At 39.5% G+C, this 17,436-nt stretch overlaps 1 protein-coding gene across 2 annotated transcripts; it reads left to right on the plus strand.

Moving 5' to 3' along the window:
- The first annotated feature begins 1,399 nt into the window (after positions 1-1,399).
- Positions 1,400-7,457, plus strand: Pcdh20 (protocadherin 20). 2 transcript variants are annotated; one of them, XM_057786837.1, is made up of 2 exons: positions 1,400-2,170; positions 3,220-7,457. In XM_057786837.1, exons 1-2 carry the CDS (start codon positions 2,039-2,041, stop codon positions 5,944-5,946), a joined length of 2,859 nt encoding a protein of 952 aa, XP_057642820.1. In that variant the 5' UTR covers positions 1,400-2,038; the 3' UTR covers positions 5,947-7,457. The 2 variants fall into 2 exon arrangements, with proteins under 2 accessions (XP_057642820.1, XP_057642821.1); XM_057786838.1 differs by lacking the exon at positions 1,400-2,170 and adding an exon at positions 2,330-2,430.
- The last annotated feature ends 9,979 nt before the right edge of the window (positions 7,458-17,436 follow it).

Genomic DNA, 17,436 nt, shown 5'->3' on the forward strand with positions numbered 1-17,436 from the left:
CAATAATGTTCTTATTATTGTATTTATAAACAGCAATGTTCTTATAAACAAATAAAAGTTAAACACACACACCTACACAGAAAGACGGGGGGGAGGGGGGGAAGGGTGGACCAAGACCTTAATCAAAAGAAGAGGGCATGAAGTGTGTAAACATATATAGTCCAACACATTTACTATCTAAGTAGCAATCGAATTACTGCATTTTCTGGGTTTTATGACCATTGAAAGGTTTTCTAACTGTAGGCATTTCTCCTGATTTCATGAGGCCAAAGATATTGCATGACGACATAAACACAATTTAGATGGATCGTGGTGCTGATTTTTAGACTCTGATAACATGTTAACTACAGACTCCAAGATAAATATTTACCTAGGATGGTAAAAGTTCAGCTGTAGTCCAGAACCAGCAGATAAAGTAGTAAGACAGAAGAGGCAAACATGCCTCCCTGGAGGTGGCCTGTTTACCAGATGCATAATGTCCTCTACCTAGAAGTACATGGCCCAATGGGTATCCATGGGTTTGCCACTTCATCTCCTCCCCCACAGCACTGTAAAGAGCTATGATTATATTATAAGTCAGACAGGTTGTATAGAGAGTTGTGTCTGTTGCATGGACAGCACTGCTTCTGTACTGACAAGCTGCCGCACACCAGATGTTCTAGTGGGGCACTTGGTCAATGTTTACTCTGGACCTAGGATTACTGAAAACGAGGGAAAAATATGGCCATAAGCTGAACAATTTCTATGTTAGTACAAGGTAGAAAGAAACTAAATTAACCTTCCTTTGGAAAGCACAGAAAATTGCTACTCCTGTTGCCAGAAGAAGAGATTTTTCTGGTCTAGACTCAGTCACTGATCCCTCCGCCGATAAGACATTATGTTTAGGCCAGAAAGGGGGAAATTTGGAAGCCCCTTGCAGAGAATCTAGACTTGAAGGGAGGCTAAATGGCCTTGGCCATTGCTTATGTGACATCCAGCAAGTCAGGCAGTTTTACAGATTGAACACACCGGATTTTCCCACCAGCTCTGATTTCATCAAAGATTACAGGTCACCAACTGTTGAGAATCGGAGTGAGAAAAAAAATAGCAAAACATTTTAGACCCTGCTCCCAGACCTGTTTCTAAGGGGGCATTTCTCCAATAGGCATTTAGGACAGCCGAGTAAAAAGAGACGAGAAAACAGTGATTTGAAAAGTAACCAGTATTTTATTTAAGCTTTGGTAACTGCCCTCTCTCCTTTAAATGTTCCTCTTCCAGAAAGACAGGTGATACTGCTTGCAGTGCACACACACACACACACAGAGAGAGAGAGAGAGAGAGAGAGAGAGAGAGAGAGAGAGCACTTCCTTTCAGTCTTTCAGCTAGAAACTGCTGCTGTCTCTAAAATGAAGCCTCACCAGATACCCGGAGACACTTGCGTCCCGAAAACTATCATCTTTGCCATCACCAACAGCGAAGCTTATAATGAAGACATAGGGAACATTTATGGATTTCATAGATGCGCTTTTCTGGCTCTCATCTTGGCACAAAGAAGTTGAGACTACTGTTATTTGAGAAAAGTGTATTTTCTTGCTCTGTAGAAAGCACTGCTGGATCCCTATGACTAGGAGGAACCGACTGGCAAAGCAGGATTTTGTGGGACCGCTTTTGTGCATTCGGATACCAGTGTGTTCTTGTTTATTTATTTTAATTCTCCCTTTCTTGCTAGCAACCTGTGGACTTGGGATTTAACCGGTGCAGTAAAGAGCAGGGCTGGTTGACAGGCGCTCTGGTACCGGACCTGGTGACATCTCCTAGCAGCCTTGGAGAACCAGACCTCGTTCTGCTTCTTTGGCGGGCTGTGGACATATCATGTCAAAGAGTGGACACTGTAAATGTCCCCTTCTGGCCCAGGGCTTTTCAGACCATCCGAGTTCCTGTTTTTAATTGACAGGCCAGTGACTATTGGCTGAAGGTCCCCAGCGATTTGCATGAACGGGGAGGGAGTGTCCTCCGCCGCCCTCCCTTCTGGAGCGCGCTGACTGCAGCCTCCTAGGGAATGCGCGGCCGAGGGAACGCGCGCAGCTCGCTGGTCCAGGCAGTGAGCTTGCGCCCGGCGACCTGGCACCCGTGCCTGGATATGGGGCATCTACATCGTCCCAGGAGCAGCACCAGCCACAGAAACCTGCCGGTAAGGATGCAGGAATCCCGATCCCCCAGAAGTTGCAATGCTCTCCAGCTGTTCCTACTCCTTGACCGTGTTTTCAAACGTTTTCCCATAATGCAAACTTCCCAAGATGATGGGAGGGGGAAAAAGGAGTTTTGGATACAGTGCCTATGGTATTTTAGCAGATAGCTTCGTCCTCCAGGTCGAGAAAGGAAGTTTCTGAAGCAGAAATGTTGGACGAGGTTGAGGGCCAAAGGTGTCCTCAATCTGCTTTATATTCAGGGGTAAGAAGATTGATTCCTGTAGCCGATGTCAGCTTGGAACTGTCTGTCTACTGCAACTAACAAATGCTTTTGCATAATAATGTTCCGCGTATACTTTACTGGATCCTAGGCTCGGCAGGAGGTAGAGCGCATAAGAGGCAGCGACCCAGATCGTTTGATTTGATGTACTAACAAAAATGGGGGAAAATTTTTCACTTTACCCCCTTTAATTTAAGGGGGGGGGGGAGTAGATAGGGAGTATGGCTCAATTTTCCATATTATTGCTGTTATTATTATTAGTGTGGATGCTATTGTTTATAGTGGCTTCAGAGAAAACGGATGTAACACATTAGGTGTTTGGGGACCTTAATGGCAGAATCATTTCAATGAGAAGTAAATCGTCCACCGCTCAATGCTTTCCGCCACCATCCTCTTCTTTCCCCATAACCTAAGAAGGTTTCCTGTCGCTTTGCGCAGCCTTTTGAGAGGAAGCCTTCTCTATTCTCTGTTTGTAGGGACCCAATGTCTGACAATTTGGGATTCTAACTGTTAGCTAAACGAGGCTAGTGACCGTACCGGGTGGGAGTGGGGGAGAATATAAGATGAAGAGAAAGGAGTAAGTTTCAGAGACACCTTTGCTCCACAGACCTCCCAGTCTGGCAGCAAGTTTGTACTTCGCTGGAGATGAGAGGTTTTGTTTGTGAAGTGGGGATGAGGATAAGCATTGCCCTGGGCGGGGGTAACTCTTTACTAACTCCCATCTCTGCTTCCGGAAGTGTGTAATCACTTTGTCCCCTCACTTCACTCCAGCATGTTTTTCTGCTTTTTCTCTTCGTGGGACCCTTCAACTGCCTCGCGAGTTACAGCCGTGCCACCGAGCTTCTGTACAGCCTAAACGAGGGATTGCCGGCGGGTGTGCTCATAGGCAGCCTGGCTGAAGACCTAAGGCTGCTACCCCGGGCCTCGGGGAGGCAGAACCAGCAGTCGCTGCCTCCAGAGAGCACTGCCACTGAAGGGAGCCCCCCTCTCTCTTTCAGCTTGGCCTCTGGAGGACTGAGTGGCCAGTATGTGACCCTAGACAACCGCTCCGGGGAGCTGCACACTTCGGCACAGGAGATCGACAGAGAAGCACTGTGTCTCGATGGGGGCGGAGGGGCTGCCTGGGGCGGCAGCACCTCCATTGCCTCCTCTCCTTCCTCTGACTCTTGCCTTTTGCTTCTGGATGTGCTGGTCCTGCCTCAGGAATATTTTAGGTTTGTGAAGGTGAAAATTGCCATCAGGGATATCAACGACAATGCTCCACAGTTCCCACTTTCTGAAATCTCTGTTTGGGTCCCAGAAAATTCACCTGTAAACACCCGATTGGCAATAGAGCACCCAGCCGTGGACCCCGATGTAGGCATTAATGGAGTGCAAACCTATCGCTTACTGGACTACCATGGCATGTTTACCCTCGACGTGGAGGAGAATGAGAATGGGGAGCGAACCCCTTACTTGATTGTCATGGGTGCTTTGGACAGAGAAACCCAGGACCAGTATGTGAGCATCATCATAGCTGAGGATGGTGGGTCTCCACCACTTCTGGGTAGTGCCACCCTCACCATTGGCATAAGTGACATCAATGACAATTGTCCTTTCTTTATAGACTCACAACTTAATGTCACCGTTTATGGAAATGCTACAGTAGGCACCCCCATTGCAGCTGTCCAGGCTGTCGATAGAGACTTGGGGACCAATGCACAGATCACTTACAGTTACAGCCAGAAAGTTCCACAAGAATCCAAGGATTTGTTCCACCTGGATGAGACGACTGGAGTCATTAAACTTTTCAATAAGATTGATGGGAGTGTTCTACAAACACACAAGCTCACCATCCTTGCTAACGGACCAGGCTGTATCCCTGCGGTGATCACTGCTCTTGTGTCCATCATCAAAGTTATTTTCAGACCCCCAGAAATTGTCCCACGTTATATTGCAAATGAAGTGGATGGGGTTGTATATCTGAAAGAACTGGAGCCTGTTAACACTCCAATTGCATTTTTCACCATTAGAGATCCAGAAGGCAAATACAAAATTAACTGCTACCTGGATGGTGATGGGCCATTTAGGCTGGTACCCTACAAGCCGTACAACAATGAATATTTGTTGGAGACCACAAAACCTATGGACTACGAGCTGCAGCAATTCTACGAAATAGCTGTAGTGGCCTGGAACTCAGAAGGGTTTCATGTCAAGAGGATCATTAAAGTGCAACTTTTAGATGACAATGACAATGCTCCTGTTTTCCCTCAACCTTTGATAGAACTGACCATTGAGGAAAACAATGCACCCAATGCCTTTCTAACGAAGCTCTACGCTACGGATGCTGACAGTGGAGAGAGGGGGCAAGTTTCTTATTTCCTGGGACCAGATGCACCATCTTATTTTTCCTTAGACAGGGTCACGGGGATTCTGACAGTTTCTACTCAGCTGGACAGAGAAGAGAAAGAAAAGTACAGGTACACTGTCCGTGCTGTGGACTGTGGGAAGCCTCCCAGGGAATCAGTGGCTACAGTGGCTCTCACTGTATTGGATAAAAACGACAACAGTCCTAGGTTCATCAACAAGGACTTCAGCTTCTTTGTTCCAGAAAACTTCCCAGGTTATGGTGAAATTGGAGTCATTAGCGTAACGGATGCCGATGCTGGGAGGAATGGATGGGTAGCCCTCTCGGTGGTAAACCAGACTGACATTTTTGTCATAGACACAGGCAAGGGCATGCTGAGAGCTAAGGTCTCTTTAGACAGAGAGCAACAAAGCTCTTATACTCTGTGGGTGGAAGCTGTTGATGGGGGTGAGCCGGCCCTTTCCTCCACCACAAAAATCACAATTCTACTTCTGGACATCAATGATAACCCTCCTCTTGTCTTATTTCCTCAATCTAATATGTCTTATTTGTTGGTCCTACCCTCTACTCTCCCTGGCTCACCAATTACAGAGGTCTACGCTGTTGACAAAGACACAGGCATGAACGCTGTCATAGCTTACAGTATCATAGGGAGAAGAGGTCCCAGGCCCGAGTCCTTTAGGATTGACCCGAAAACTGGCAACATAACTCTGGAAGAAGCTTTGCTACAGACAGATTATGGACTGCATCGCTTACTGGTGAAAGTGAGTGACCATGGCTACCCTGAACCGCTCCATTCCACTGTTATGGTGAATCTATTTGTCAATGACACTGTCAGTAACGAGAGCTATATTGAGAGCCTTTTAAGAAAAGAACCAGAAATTAATATAGAAGAGAAAGAACCACAAATCTCAATAGAACCATCTCATAGGAAGGTAGAATCTGCGTCCTGTATGCCCACATTAGTTGCTCTGTCTGTCATAAGCTTAGGTTCCATCACGTTAGTAACAGGGATGGGAATATATATCTGCTTACGGAAAGGTAAAAAGCATCACAGGGAAGATGAAAATTTGGAAGTACAAATTCCACTGAAAGGAAAAATTGACTTGTGTATGAGAGAGAGAAAACCAATGGATATTTCTAATATTTGATGTTTCATTGTGGAATAACACAGAGGGATCTTTTAACTGCCATGAGTAGTCTTTGTCAACGCACACAATGCTGTGCTAAGGAGGTTCCACTGAAAGACAACTAATTTATAGCTTGTAACATATTGTAAATATTTGTTTACAGGTTTTTAATTCAAATTCAGAGGTTATAAAATGTGTACAGAATTTTTAAATGAAAATTAGTACTAACAGCTATATCATTGTTATTTATATATATAAAAATATATATATAAAACGCTGGACATAGTTGGCAGCTCTCAAACACCAAGCAGATGACTGACAAATCTCAAGACTAAGGTAAGAAAAGTACGTTTTGTTGTTCTAAAATGTCTTTTCACCACAAGAGGGCACCAGTTGCCCCTTTGCAGGGAACTGCAGTACTGTACATGATAGTTGTTGTACATGAAATGGAGAGAGTATATTTTAAATATATTGTTTTTCACATTAAATATAAAATTAAAGTAAATTGAATTTGCCTACTTAAATATATGATAAGAATGAAGAGAAATCCACTTGTAAACAAAATTCATTACCTCATAAGTCCATCAATTATAGTTTGAAAGAGAAGGCCTTTAAAAAGAAGTGCAATTCATGTTGGGCAAACATCAAAACATTGCGATGTGTTCCACATTTGATCTGCTCAAGAGTGCACTGCTTTGTGCAGGTCCACTTGCTGTCTGTATGCTTTGCAAGTGCACTTACTTGCTAGAAATACAGGAGGTGGGCATCATCTGTGTATTCTTCCTTTTGTAAAATGTAACTAGACACTGCACTCAGTAAGAGCAAGCATATCCATGTCTCAATCTCAACTTGCTTGCTTGGTGTTTATGGTGTCCGCGCGTTCTCAGCTTGTGAGCAGCAGTTTGTTCTTGGATTATGTGTTAAGTTGTGTATGATTCTATTCATCTGCCACGTGAGAAAAAGAAAGGTCACATTCAAATTGAACTCCTCTGAAAGCTGGTGTCCACTAGTGATTGTTTTAGTTGGCATTTTATGTGAAAGTTATACATTTTTGTAGTTGTTTAGCTCCATTGATTACCATTCTGGCTTCTTTATTTGGTTCTGGAAAACATCCAACAGTTTATTTGTAAACAGATTCCTTTGATAATTTAGTTTTGACTGACTCTTTTGCAATGAGAAACCTGGTTTGTCAATAATTTCTAACTTTTTTGTCTTTGCATGAGATGGGAATTTCATTTTATATAAGAACTATAGCAAATCTGTCAGTGTAAACAAGACATGTGTTAGCTTCAAATGGGTCACTTACTTATCAGCATCATGTTCTGTATCGTACCAAATTGTTTATATGTCTGCAAATTAAAGGTATATATTTTCATAATTTCCTGATTGTTTTTACCATTTTATATCTGAACATGGGCTTGTTCATTCACTGAAGTGCCTGCTATTGGTGTCTGTTTGATTTTAGGATTAAATGTGAGAAATTGTAGTATTCTGCTATGCTAAAGTTTATATTAAACTAATTCATGACTTAATTAAGCATTGGGTAAATTATTAAGGGTGTGTATAATTGCAGCCTATATAGAAGAGAGTATGCCTGTGTTTTTCAGTTCTTATGAAGACTTGCACCCGTGCATGTGTATATTCATATTAACTAATTACAGATTTATTATCAGTATAGCCTTTTCTCCACATTTCAGCAAACTTCTTATTTGGTGTGTTTCACTAGCGTGCCATGCTTTTTGAGGTAATAACACAACATGAAGAAAAACCTTAACCACAAACACAGGGCTTATCATATTTATATCAATTACTTATTGTTGTTTTCTTCTCTTTGGTAATCTGGATACATAAGTATGTAAAGCATCAGAGTTTGAGACAAAAATCACCATATTTTCATGAAAGTTTCTTTTGTATGATAGGCACTTGTATTCAGAGACTTATGAGGCCATTTAAGCTCATAAACTGTTCATTCACAACTCTTACGTAACAAAGGAGGAAAACATCCTTTCTAGTCATATTTTACTTAGTTTCTTTTATCAAAGGAAGAACTACATAAACACAAGTAGCAACATTAATAAAAAATAAGTTCTCCACCAGCTCCATGACTTTTGCCATCATCATAAAGAGAAAAATGAATGTTTTCTTTATTTCTGAGTTTGAACATGGCTCATGTGTTGTGGGATGGCTATTGCACTTCATTTCTTGCATGAGAAATATCCAAAACCTTAATAAAATTGTGCATTTTAAATATTTTTGTTGGAGGATTTCCTTTACATAGTATTTTTTGAGATTAAAAACAGAAATCTAAGGGAAAGCTAAAGTAAATTAAGCTTAAAGATAAAAGCTTCTTTTTCCTAAGACCCTGTGCTAGAACAGTTGCCAAAATGTATGCTAATCATGTCAATGTTGTTAGTTAAGCTGGCACAAAGATAACTGTTCCATTCATTAAAAGCTCTAATATCCATTTAACAGTTTGAGGACCAGTGAGCTCCCTTTGCCCAATTTAATGATGAAGGGATGGCTCTGGTATTTGTCCTGCCAAATAGATCCTAGAGAAAAGGGTACATTAATTTGAAATTGGGAAATACAATACCAATATAGTAATTTCTGCTGGGGGGTGGAATACCTTACATTATTTTTTTCATTATCTGATTACAGAACATAGTTTTTTTAAAGCTATTTTTTATTTCTGGCAGATACACTTTTATCAAGAAGAGTTCAAAAGTAACTCTCTCTCTCTCGCTCTCTCTCTCTCTCTCTTTCTCTCTCTTAAAACAATCCTGAAGAATTGGTACATTAGAAAACCCTAATCCCTAATGTTTTGAAGGCTGTACTAGTGTTTTTGAAAATAGCAGGCTTGATTGTACTATGAAATAACATCAGTAAAAGAAGCAGTAAGGATGCTGTATGAAGTTGACTTGATTGCAGGAAGAAGTCTCACAAAGATTCTAATTTTAAATTGAAAACTGTAAAAGGAGAAATCAAACAATTCTCCATGAAGACACATTTCAAAATATTGATCTTTGGTAGAAAAGGGAAAATGTCATCAAAATGTAGCAGTGCAAAAGGGGTGTTCTTCAGCTCCATGGGGAAGCTCAGTTCCTAGAGACATAAAACACAGATTCTAAGACAGTTTTCACTCTAAGCTGGATTTGCACACTCAAAGGTAAAGCAGCTTGATGTTACAAAATTCCATATTCCTGACATACATACTCTGCTTGTCATGGTGTGTTTACATAGAAGTAGTAAATAAATATTGACAAAAAGCCAACAGTTGTTCAAAAAAGCATAAAAGATTATTAATTCAATCCATTCCTAATTACTGTTCAATCGAGACCCATCCTCTATTTCCTAATTTTTATATCAGATAAGAAATTACCTTGTAAATTTTCAGATAAAAACACATCATTACAATCCTTAATAATCTTCAAATGTCTCTTATTTACATATAATATTTTAAAATTATTACTTTTATTATAAGCTACTAAACTGGAAAATTTTTCCTTTACATTTACTTTAGGTTATTTTTAGTGGGGCCACAGTGTACCTATGTCTTTGGGTCAGAGGACAACTTGGAACAGTTAGTTCCAGTGATAAAATTCAGGTTGAAAGATTTGGCATCAAGTCCTTTTATCCGCTGAGCCATCTCACCAATCCCGGGATTGCCCTCCCTTAAGGAAATCACACAAAGTAAACGAGCATCATGGAAACCTAACAATGCACAAAGTAAGAACACTGTGCTAATTAAAAACATTCAGTTTCTTATTTTACATATATTTTCTACGCAAAATTAACAGTCAAGAAGACGGGGTTCTTTACAAATTTGTATTATGGTGTGGAAGGCCAATAAGGAAACAAAATTCAAAATGCTTTGCTTGATAAAAGGAGCTATTTCATGTATGTCATGGAAACAGGACCTACCTTGATCCTAGAAACTCCTAGAAGCACTCACGATGGAACTGATTTCTATTCTGTGCTTCCCTAAAAGATTTCTAATAGCATCCAGAGGAAAAACCTAAAGCAAAGAGTTATACAAGGAGATAAAGGTATCTGAAAATGAAAGGATTATATGCAAGGTACAAAATTGTAAGCATGTGTGCTTGCAGAAATACCAGCCTTCCAGGTCTTCCTGGCTGCCACAATAAAAACAATAAAATGAAATTAAAAGGTAGTTTTGAGAGGAAAGATAGTGTTCACCTTAATTTTTTAATCAAGAAATATCTGTATTTAAGAAACCACTCTGATCATGTGTATGAATTTGGTTGAGGAGTAAACAAAGATTGAATAAAAGTTTTAGTAACAATTTAACTTAATAAGAGTCTTATACTACATATATGGAACATATAGTATTTTATATAAAATATAAATAAAATATAATGGGCAAAACTAGTGATACTATAATCATTTGCATATAAAAACCAGCAAGAAAGTAGTTTCTATTATTTGTTTTGAGCCTTTTCTTTCTACACATTTTAAAAATAAAAAGTGATTATATTCAGAGTAAACCAGCAATGAGTGATTTGAGGCAATAACTTCCATCTCTAATGTTCAGTTTTACGACAGATGGAATTACAAAGGCACTAATTTACCCAGTTCATTTTATCTTTATGGCTGTCAATTCTATTTAATTTAGCGAACGTTATTGTGTGTCCATGTGGTAGATATTTCATTATGAGTGTAACGTCACTAAATATGTCTTATGCTAAGCTTTTGCTACTCTATTTTGTTTTCAAGAACAATAAAAATGCACATACACAAATTTTCATGCTGAAAAATTGGGAAAATGTAGTAAGATGTCAACAGATAATATTCAGGATAAATATAATTGCCAGTGTTGTTCTGAAAAGAAAAAAAAACTATGATAAATTTAGTAATTTAGGGGAAAATCTAGAAAACATGACCTCAAAAACTAAAAAATAAGAGTCTAAGAGTCCAGGCTCTGGGATTCAATATTGATTTTCAGTAACATAAATAATTTTGCCATCCTATTCTCTATGTTGTTTTATTTTGAACTATGTATCTGTACTTAATAGTCAGTAACAAGTTCTCTAAATACAAAGCAATATTATAGGCAGTCCTGACTTCTTCCCATATACTTTCCATTTCTAATAGCCTCCTATGTGAAAATTATTAACATATATTATAAGTAGGACTTTGAAAATTTAATGAGATATTTTATAACTATTATTTTCCACAAATGCAGTATTTTATGATATTAGTTATTGTTGTTATTGAAATTAAAAGTGTGCCCAGAAGTGGTCATAACAGTTTATTCTCCTAATCATTTATAAAATTTATCCAAACAGTATTCTTTATTATGTAACAGAAGCCTATGTGTTTAACAATATTCATCTTAAAAGCCTTAGTTACAGATTGCATGCTCCAACATCTTTTTAGTATCCTTTTGGTATCCTTTTAGACACCATAAGGTTCGGTTTTCTTTTTCTCTGACAATGAGTTCCCTTTTCTTTTAGAAATATCACAAGGATCCAGAAAATGATTTTTATTATTTATTTATTTTTAGGTTTTTCGAGACAGAGCCTGTCCTGGAAACTAGATTTTGTAGACCAGGTTGGCCTTCAACTCACTGAAATCTGCCTGACTCTGCCGCCTGCATGCTGGGATTAAAGGTGTGAGCCACCACTGCCTGGCTAGATGATTCATATTTTCAAAATTCAGTAATGCAAAGATGACACCACTGATTTTATTCTTTGCAGGGTTTCTCTGTAGCTTTGGAACCTGTGCTGGAACTAGCTCTTATAAACCAGACTCATAGAGATTTGCCTACCTCTGCCTCCCAAGTGCTGGGATCAGAAAATGACTCTCTTAGGCACATATATTTGAGTACTTGGTCCCCAATCAGTGGACCTGTTGGATTTATGTCATTTTTAAAGTACGTGTGGTCTTGTTGAGGAGTTGTTTCACTAGGTGTGGGCTTTGAGGTTTCAAAGGCAGAACCAGACCCAGTGTCTGTCTTTTTGCTTTTTGTTTGTGAATCTGGATGGAAGCACACAGCTACTCCTTTTATGACATGCCTGACTGCTAGCTGCCATGTTCCCTGTCATGAAAGACACGTACTCTAATCCTCTGGAAACATAAGCCCAAACTTAAACTCTTTCTTTTATAAGTTGCCTTGGCCATGGTGTTTCACCAAAGCCGTAGAAAAGTATTTAAGACAGAAGTGGGCACCAGGGAGAAGACTATGGCTATGAAAGGCATCGCTGTGGCTTGATTTGGAAGCTATTTTGAAATTGTGTCTTTGGATTTGAAAAGCAGTTGAATGTTACAAGTGGTGCTTGATGGGCCAATCAAGTAAGAATTTGGAAGACAATGGTGCTGAGAGCAATGTGGACTGTGGAGGCCCAATTCGAGAGGTTTCGGAGGTTAACAATATTAGCAACTGGACTAGAGACCATACTTGTGATATTTTGGCAAAGAATGTGGCTGCTTTTTGCATTAGTCCTATAAAACCTGTCTGAGATTAATCAAGGAATTTTAGAATAACAATGTCATTGGCAGAGAAGATTTCAAGAGAGCCTAATATTGAGTTGTCACATTGTTATTAGCAATCATTTTTCAGCAGGTTTCAATGAGAAAAGCAAGCAAGACAAAAAAAGAAATACAAAATGTACAGTTTGGAGAGAAAAATGAGCACCAGGGAATTTAAGTCAAGGCTTTTGTTGAAAGAGAAAATAGAGGCCTAAAACGTAACTGCATGAAGGGAGTCGTGCCCTCATATCAAGAATCCACCCAGCTTGGCAGGGCGGTGGTGGCATACACCTTTAATCCCAGCACTTGGGAGGCAGAGGCAGAGGATCTCTGAGAGTTCGAGGCCAACCTGGTCTACAAGAGCTAGTTCCAGGATGGGCACCAAAGCTACAGAGAAAACTTGTCTCGAAAAACCAAAAAAAAAAAAAAAAAAAATCCACCCAGCTAACCCTGCATCTTGTGAAAAGGCCTAAAAAATGATCTGTCCTAAGGAGCAACAAAAAAAGTCAAAGGTTGTGAAAATTTGATTGAAGGGGTGGCCAAATACCACCCCAAGCAGGTAGCCAGACTTGGTAGCACTAGAAACTTAGCTCTGGTTTTAGAGTAATGAAGGATTCTGGACTAAAGAGCTTATAGAAACTTCCTCTGTGGTTAAGGAAAGCCCCTAAGACCTAGCCTGTGACCTGGGATTTCTTCATGAAAGACTTGAAATAGGTTGAGTAGAGCTGTGAAATCAAAGTATGAATTGTGCTGGAGTTTCCCAAATGTTAGGGGTGACAGTGTGAGGACCAGACTTTGCAAACTCCATTTTAAGGAGGGCTTTTCATCATAATCCATATAGTGTGCCAGAGCTGATCTCAGCTCCAGAAATATGCAACTGGAAATTTGAATGGATATCCTGAAAATAGTCAATTAAGTAACTAGGGAGGAAGGCCATACAATTTAACAAGGTCCAGCTGTTCCTCGGTGTCATGCTGTGCTTGACGATACCTTGTCAGTTATTAACGACTCTTGATTAGTTTTCACACCCAAAATCTGATCACTGGTTTCAGTAACTACCTAACCCTATGCCCTTCTTACCCAATCCCAAGACAACAGGACATGAACTCCCCTGATTGCAGTGTTTCCCTTATAATGTTCTCCGCTCCCAAAGCTCACCTCCACACGTCTCACATCCACTGTGTTGGTGTGCTGGAAGTGTGGTCCAAACTCGAGTTTGTACATTAAAGACTGTCATGTAATTTGCATCAGAAACCGGGCTCCGTGAATTCATTTGGGGACCAGTAATTCGGGCATGACAACAGTCTAGGAAATATCTTTGAAGAAGAATTGTGTGCAGAGAGTGGAGCCAGCCCAGGAAAGAAATGTGCTTTAGTCAGCAAAGTTAGGACAGAGTCATCTAAACCCCTTGATATCAGACATGGAGTTACAGCGTTTGGAAATTTCCCTGCTGGCTTTCCTTTTCGCTTTGGTGCCACATTTCCTCACTAAATCCTCTTTTATAATTTGGAATTGTAAAGTATATTCTGTCCTATGGTAAGTTGGTAATGTATATTCTGTGTACATTGTTTTGCTTTTTATTTTACCTGGGTTACAATTAAGAGATTGCCTTGATTCTCAGAAGCTCTGACTTTTACCCTGAATTGAGACTGAAAGACTGTGGGGACCTTTGCATTGAACTCAATTTATTTTGCAGGATATAAGACCTGACACCTATAGGTAATGGGGAGTAAAATGTGATAGTCGGAATAAGAATGGCCCCAGAGGCATATATGTTTGAATACTTGGTCCCAGATTGTTCAAGAAGGATTAGGAAGCGTGGCTCTTTGTATCAGATTTGTCACTGGGGATGGGCTTTGGCTTTGAAGTTTTAAAAGTCAACACTAATTCTCAGTGTTTTTCTCTGTTTCCTGTTGTAAACCAGGATGGAAGCTCTCAGCTGTTGCTCCAGCATCATGTCTGACTATTTTCTGCCACTTTCCTCACTATAATGCTCATGGAATTGTATGGAACTATGAGCACCAAATTATTCTCTGTCTTTTATCAATTGCCTGGGTCAGGGTGTTTTGTTGGGGTAATAGAAAAATAGCTAAGACAAAGCTGAAGATGTTAAATGAGAGGGTAATAACCGTGGATTTAAAAGAGATACCATGACCATGACCAAGACAACTTATAATGAGTTTATTTTGACTTCAGGTTCAAGAGGGTTAGGGTCCGCGATCATCCTGGTGGATCATGGCAGAAGGCAGGCAGACAAGGCACAGGAACAGTAGGAGCTGAGTGCTTACACTGTGAACCTCAGCGAAGTGGCAGAGAGAAGAGAGGAAGAGAGTAACGCAGAAGAATGTGAGCTTTTGAAACTTCAAAGCCTGCCCCTAGTGAGAAACCACCTCTAACAAGGCCACACACCCCATTCCTTCCCAAACAATTCAACTAGCTGGGGACCTAGGCATTCAAATATATGATCCCATGGGCCATTCTCCTGAACCACCACAATTATCACTTTGGATTGGATTTGGGGCAACTACTATAGAACATTATAGAATCCATGTTTTGTTCCAAAAACTTGGTCAAGAACTCATTGCTTTGGAGGTCATGGATCCTAGGAATGAAAATACTACTATTGTTTTGCAAAATCGTCATGGTGTCAAACTGCCATCCAAATACTCATGCTTATACGCATAGATTAGTGTTGCATATAGGCATCAGAGGAGGAGCTTATTATTGTAACAGGCAGTAAACAGTTAATGCAAAAACTCATCACTGGCCAAAGTCCAAAGAATAAGTGTTTGTGTAGTTTAAATGGATTAGGCATATGGCCCATACGTAAGCTGGAGAGGAAATAAAGTGCAAAAGTGGATGAGGGGGTATATAGAAAAAATATTCCCTCAATACAAGACATAGATGGTATATTCATGAGCTCACAGCAGCTGTGCATATCTGCACCGGCACCGTACAAGCCTGGGACTGTAAACACTTCTTCAAGGCTCCAAGAGAGGTACATGAGACTCAACTCTTCCCTGAGGGACTATTGGCAGTTGACTGAATACTAGCAGTCATTACGTAACTGTATAAAATTGTCAAAACATTTTTTAAAGATTGAAAAGGAAAGGTTAACGCAGATGTCCTTTCAATGCTATTGATGACTGCTGTTTTCAGTGTTGTAAGATGACTCCTCTGATTTTACCCTCATTCGTAAGGTAACCATTATAATGCTTACAAAGACAATAGACCAGGTGTCAAATTCTCAGAGACAAAATGTCATCTAATTAGTCAATCAACATAAATTATTAAATGAGTAATTATATATTCCCCATATTTACAAGTGAGAGGTCATAATTTTAAAAATGAAACTTCTTGTACTTTTTAAATAGAAATAAATATATGGGAAATATAAAATTAAGCATTTGGCAAACTTATTGTCAGCAAACTATAAAAGATTTAACTAAAGAACAAGTGAGAATAATCAAGCAAAGCTTATAAGGCATTAAAAAAACTATAAGTAATATAATTGACTTTGATAAGGGATAAGTATTGTACTTAAAATATTGCATATCAGATATATTAAATTGTAGTTATAGCATGATAACACTGTAATTTTTTTAATTAATTTTAAAATGAAATGTTGACATTTTAGTCAAAAAAACAGAAAGAAAAACATGATTTGTTATTGTCAACTTATTTATTACATAAAAAATAAAAATCACCTATAAATAATAACATAAAAAAGCAAACAGATAAAGTTTTGGAATATCAGGTGGAGGGTCACAAGTTTTCTCTTTGCAGTTTAGAGTGTAATACTTTAACAAAGCTAAATGTGATATACATTATACATTAGTCACTAATGTAGCCAATGTGTTCCATCTGTGCCTTTAAAAATAGACTATTTTGCTGAGCACAGAAGTAAACTCCTTTCCACTTTCTTAAGAATTTTTTTTTTATTATTGAAAAAAAAATTTCCACCTCCTCCCCGCCTCCCATTTCCCTCCCCCTCCTCCTGTCCCTCTCCCCCTCCCCCCCACTCCTCTTGTCCTCCCTCTCTAGTCCCAAGAGCAGTCAGGGTTCCCTGCCCTGTGGAAAGTCCAAGGTCCTCCCCCCTCTATCCAGGTCTAGGAAGGTGAACATCCAAACTGTCTAGGCTCCCACAAAGCCAGAACATGAAGTAGGATCAAAACCCCGTGCCATTGTCCTTGGCCTCTCGTCAGCTCTCAAAAAAAAAAAAAAAAAAAAAAAAACAGTTAAACTCTTTGCACATAAGGTGGGATTTGCAACTCTCGTAACCCTTTCCAACATGACTCTCTATGAAAACCTCTACACCAAACAGGTAAAGACTACCTGGCAGATAAGATGCTATCAAGAGGTAAGTACTACAAGTTAAAAAAAATTATTTAATTGTACAGTATTTATAATATATGAATTACAAAATAAATAGTGAATACTTTCCATGGACAGAAAACATTTAAATATTTTATAATGTTCATTTCTGGTGTTCTTTCTTTAGGAAAACTGAATTCTTTAGAACTTCTAAGACCAATGTTTCTTTTTTTTTTCTTTGGTTTTTCGAGGCAGAGTTTCTCTGTAGCTTTGGTGCCTGTCCCGGAACTAGCTCTTGTAGACCAGGGTGGCCTCGAACTCCCAGAGATTCGCCTTCCTCTGCCTCTCCAGTGCTGGGATTAAAGGCGTGTGCCACCACCGCCCAGCGAAGACCAATGTTTCTTAAAGAAGCAACAAATAAATGTCCTAGACACTGTGAACCAGACAATCTTCTCAGGAAGATTTTAATTTGCATTTCAGCAAAAGTAAAATACAAGTGTTATGGTAAATGACCTAGGCTGTGTAAAAATTAACCCAGATCTATGATCCAAGGTTAACGTACTGAAATCTACATTTCGCAAATATACTTTTTTTCATTGCAAGTTAGACTTTGTGTTTTCTTAATGTGTTTTCCTGGCAACGTGAGCTTCTAATTTACTGGAGTATAAAACAGACCTTGGGAACTGTTGTGTAAAGTCTTTAAAATAA

This window comes from Chionomys nivalis, chromosome 12, assembly GCF_950005125.1.
Source record: "Chionomys nivalis chromosome 12, mChiNiv1.1, whole genome shotgun sequence".
Taxonomy (NCBI): Eukaryota; Metazoa; Chordata; class Mammalia; order Rodentia; family Cricetidae; genus Chionomys; species Chionomys nivalis.

Excerpts from the sequence above, each read along its gene's own strand:
- Pcdh20 (XM_057786837.1), top strand. The coding sequence starts at position 2,039 with ATGCGCGGCCGAGGGAACGCGCGCAGCTCGCTGGTCCAGGCAGTGAGC. Across the intron at positions 2,171-3,219 it reads CCAGCCACAGAAACCTGCCG|CATGTTTTTCTGCTTTTTCT; the intron begins GTAAGGATGCAG and ends ACTTCACTCCAG.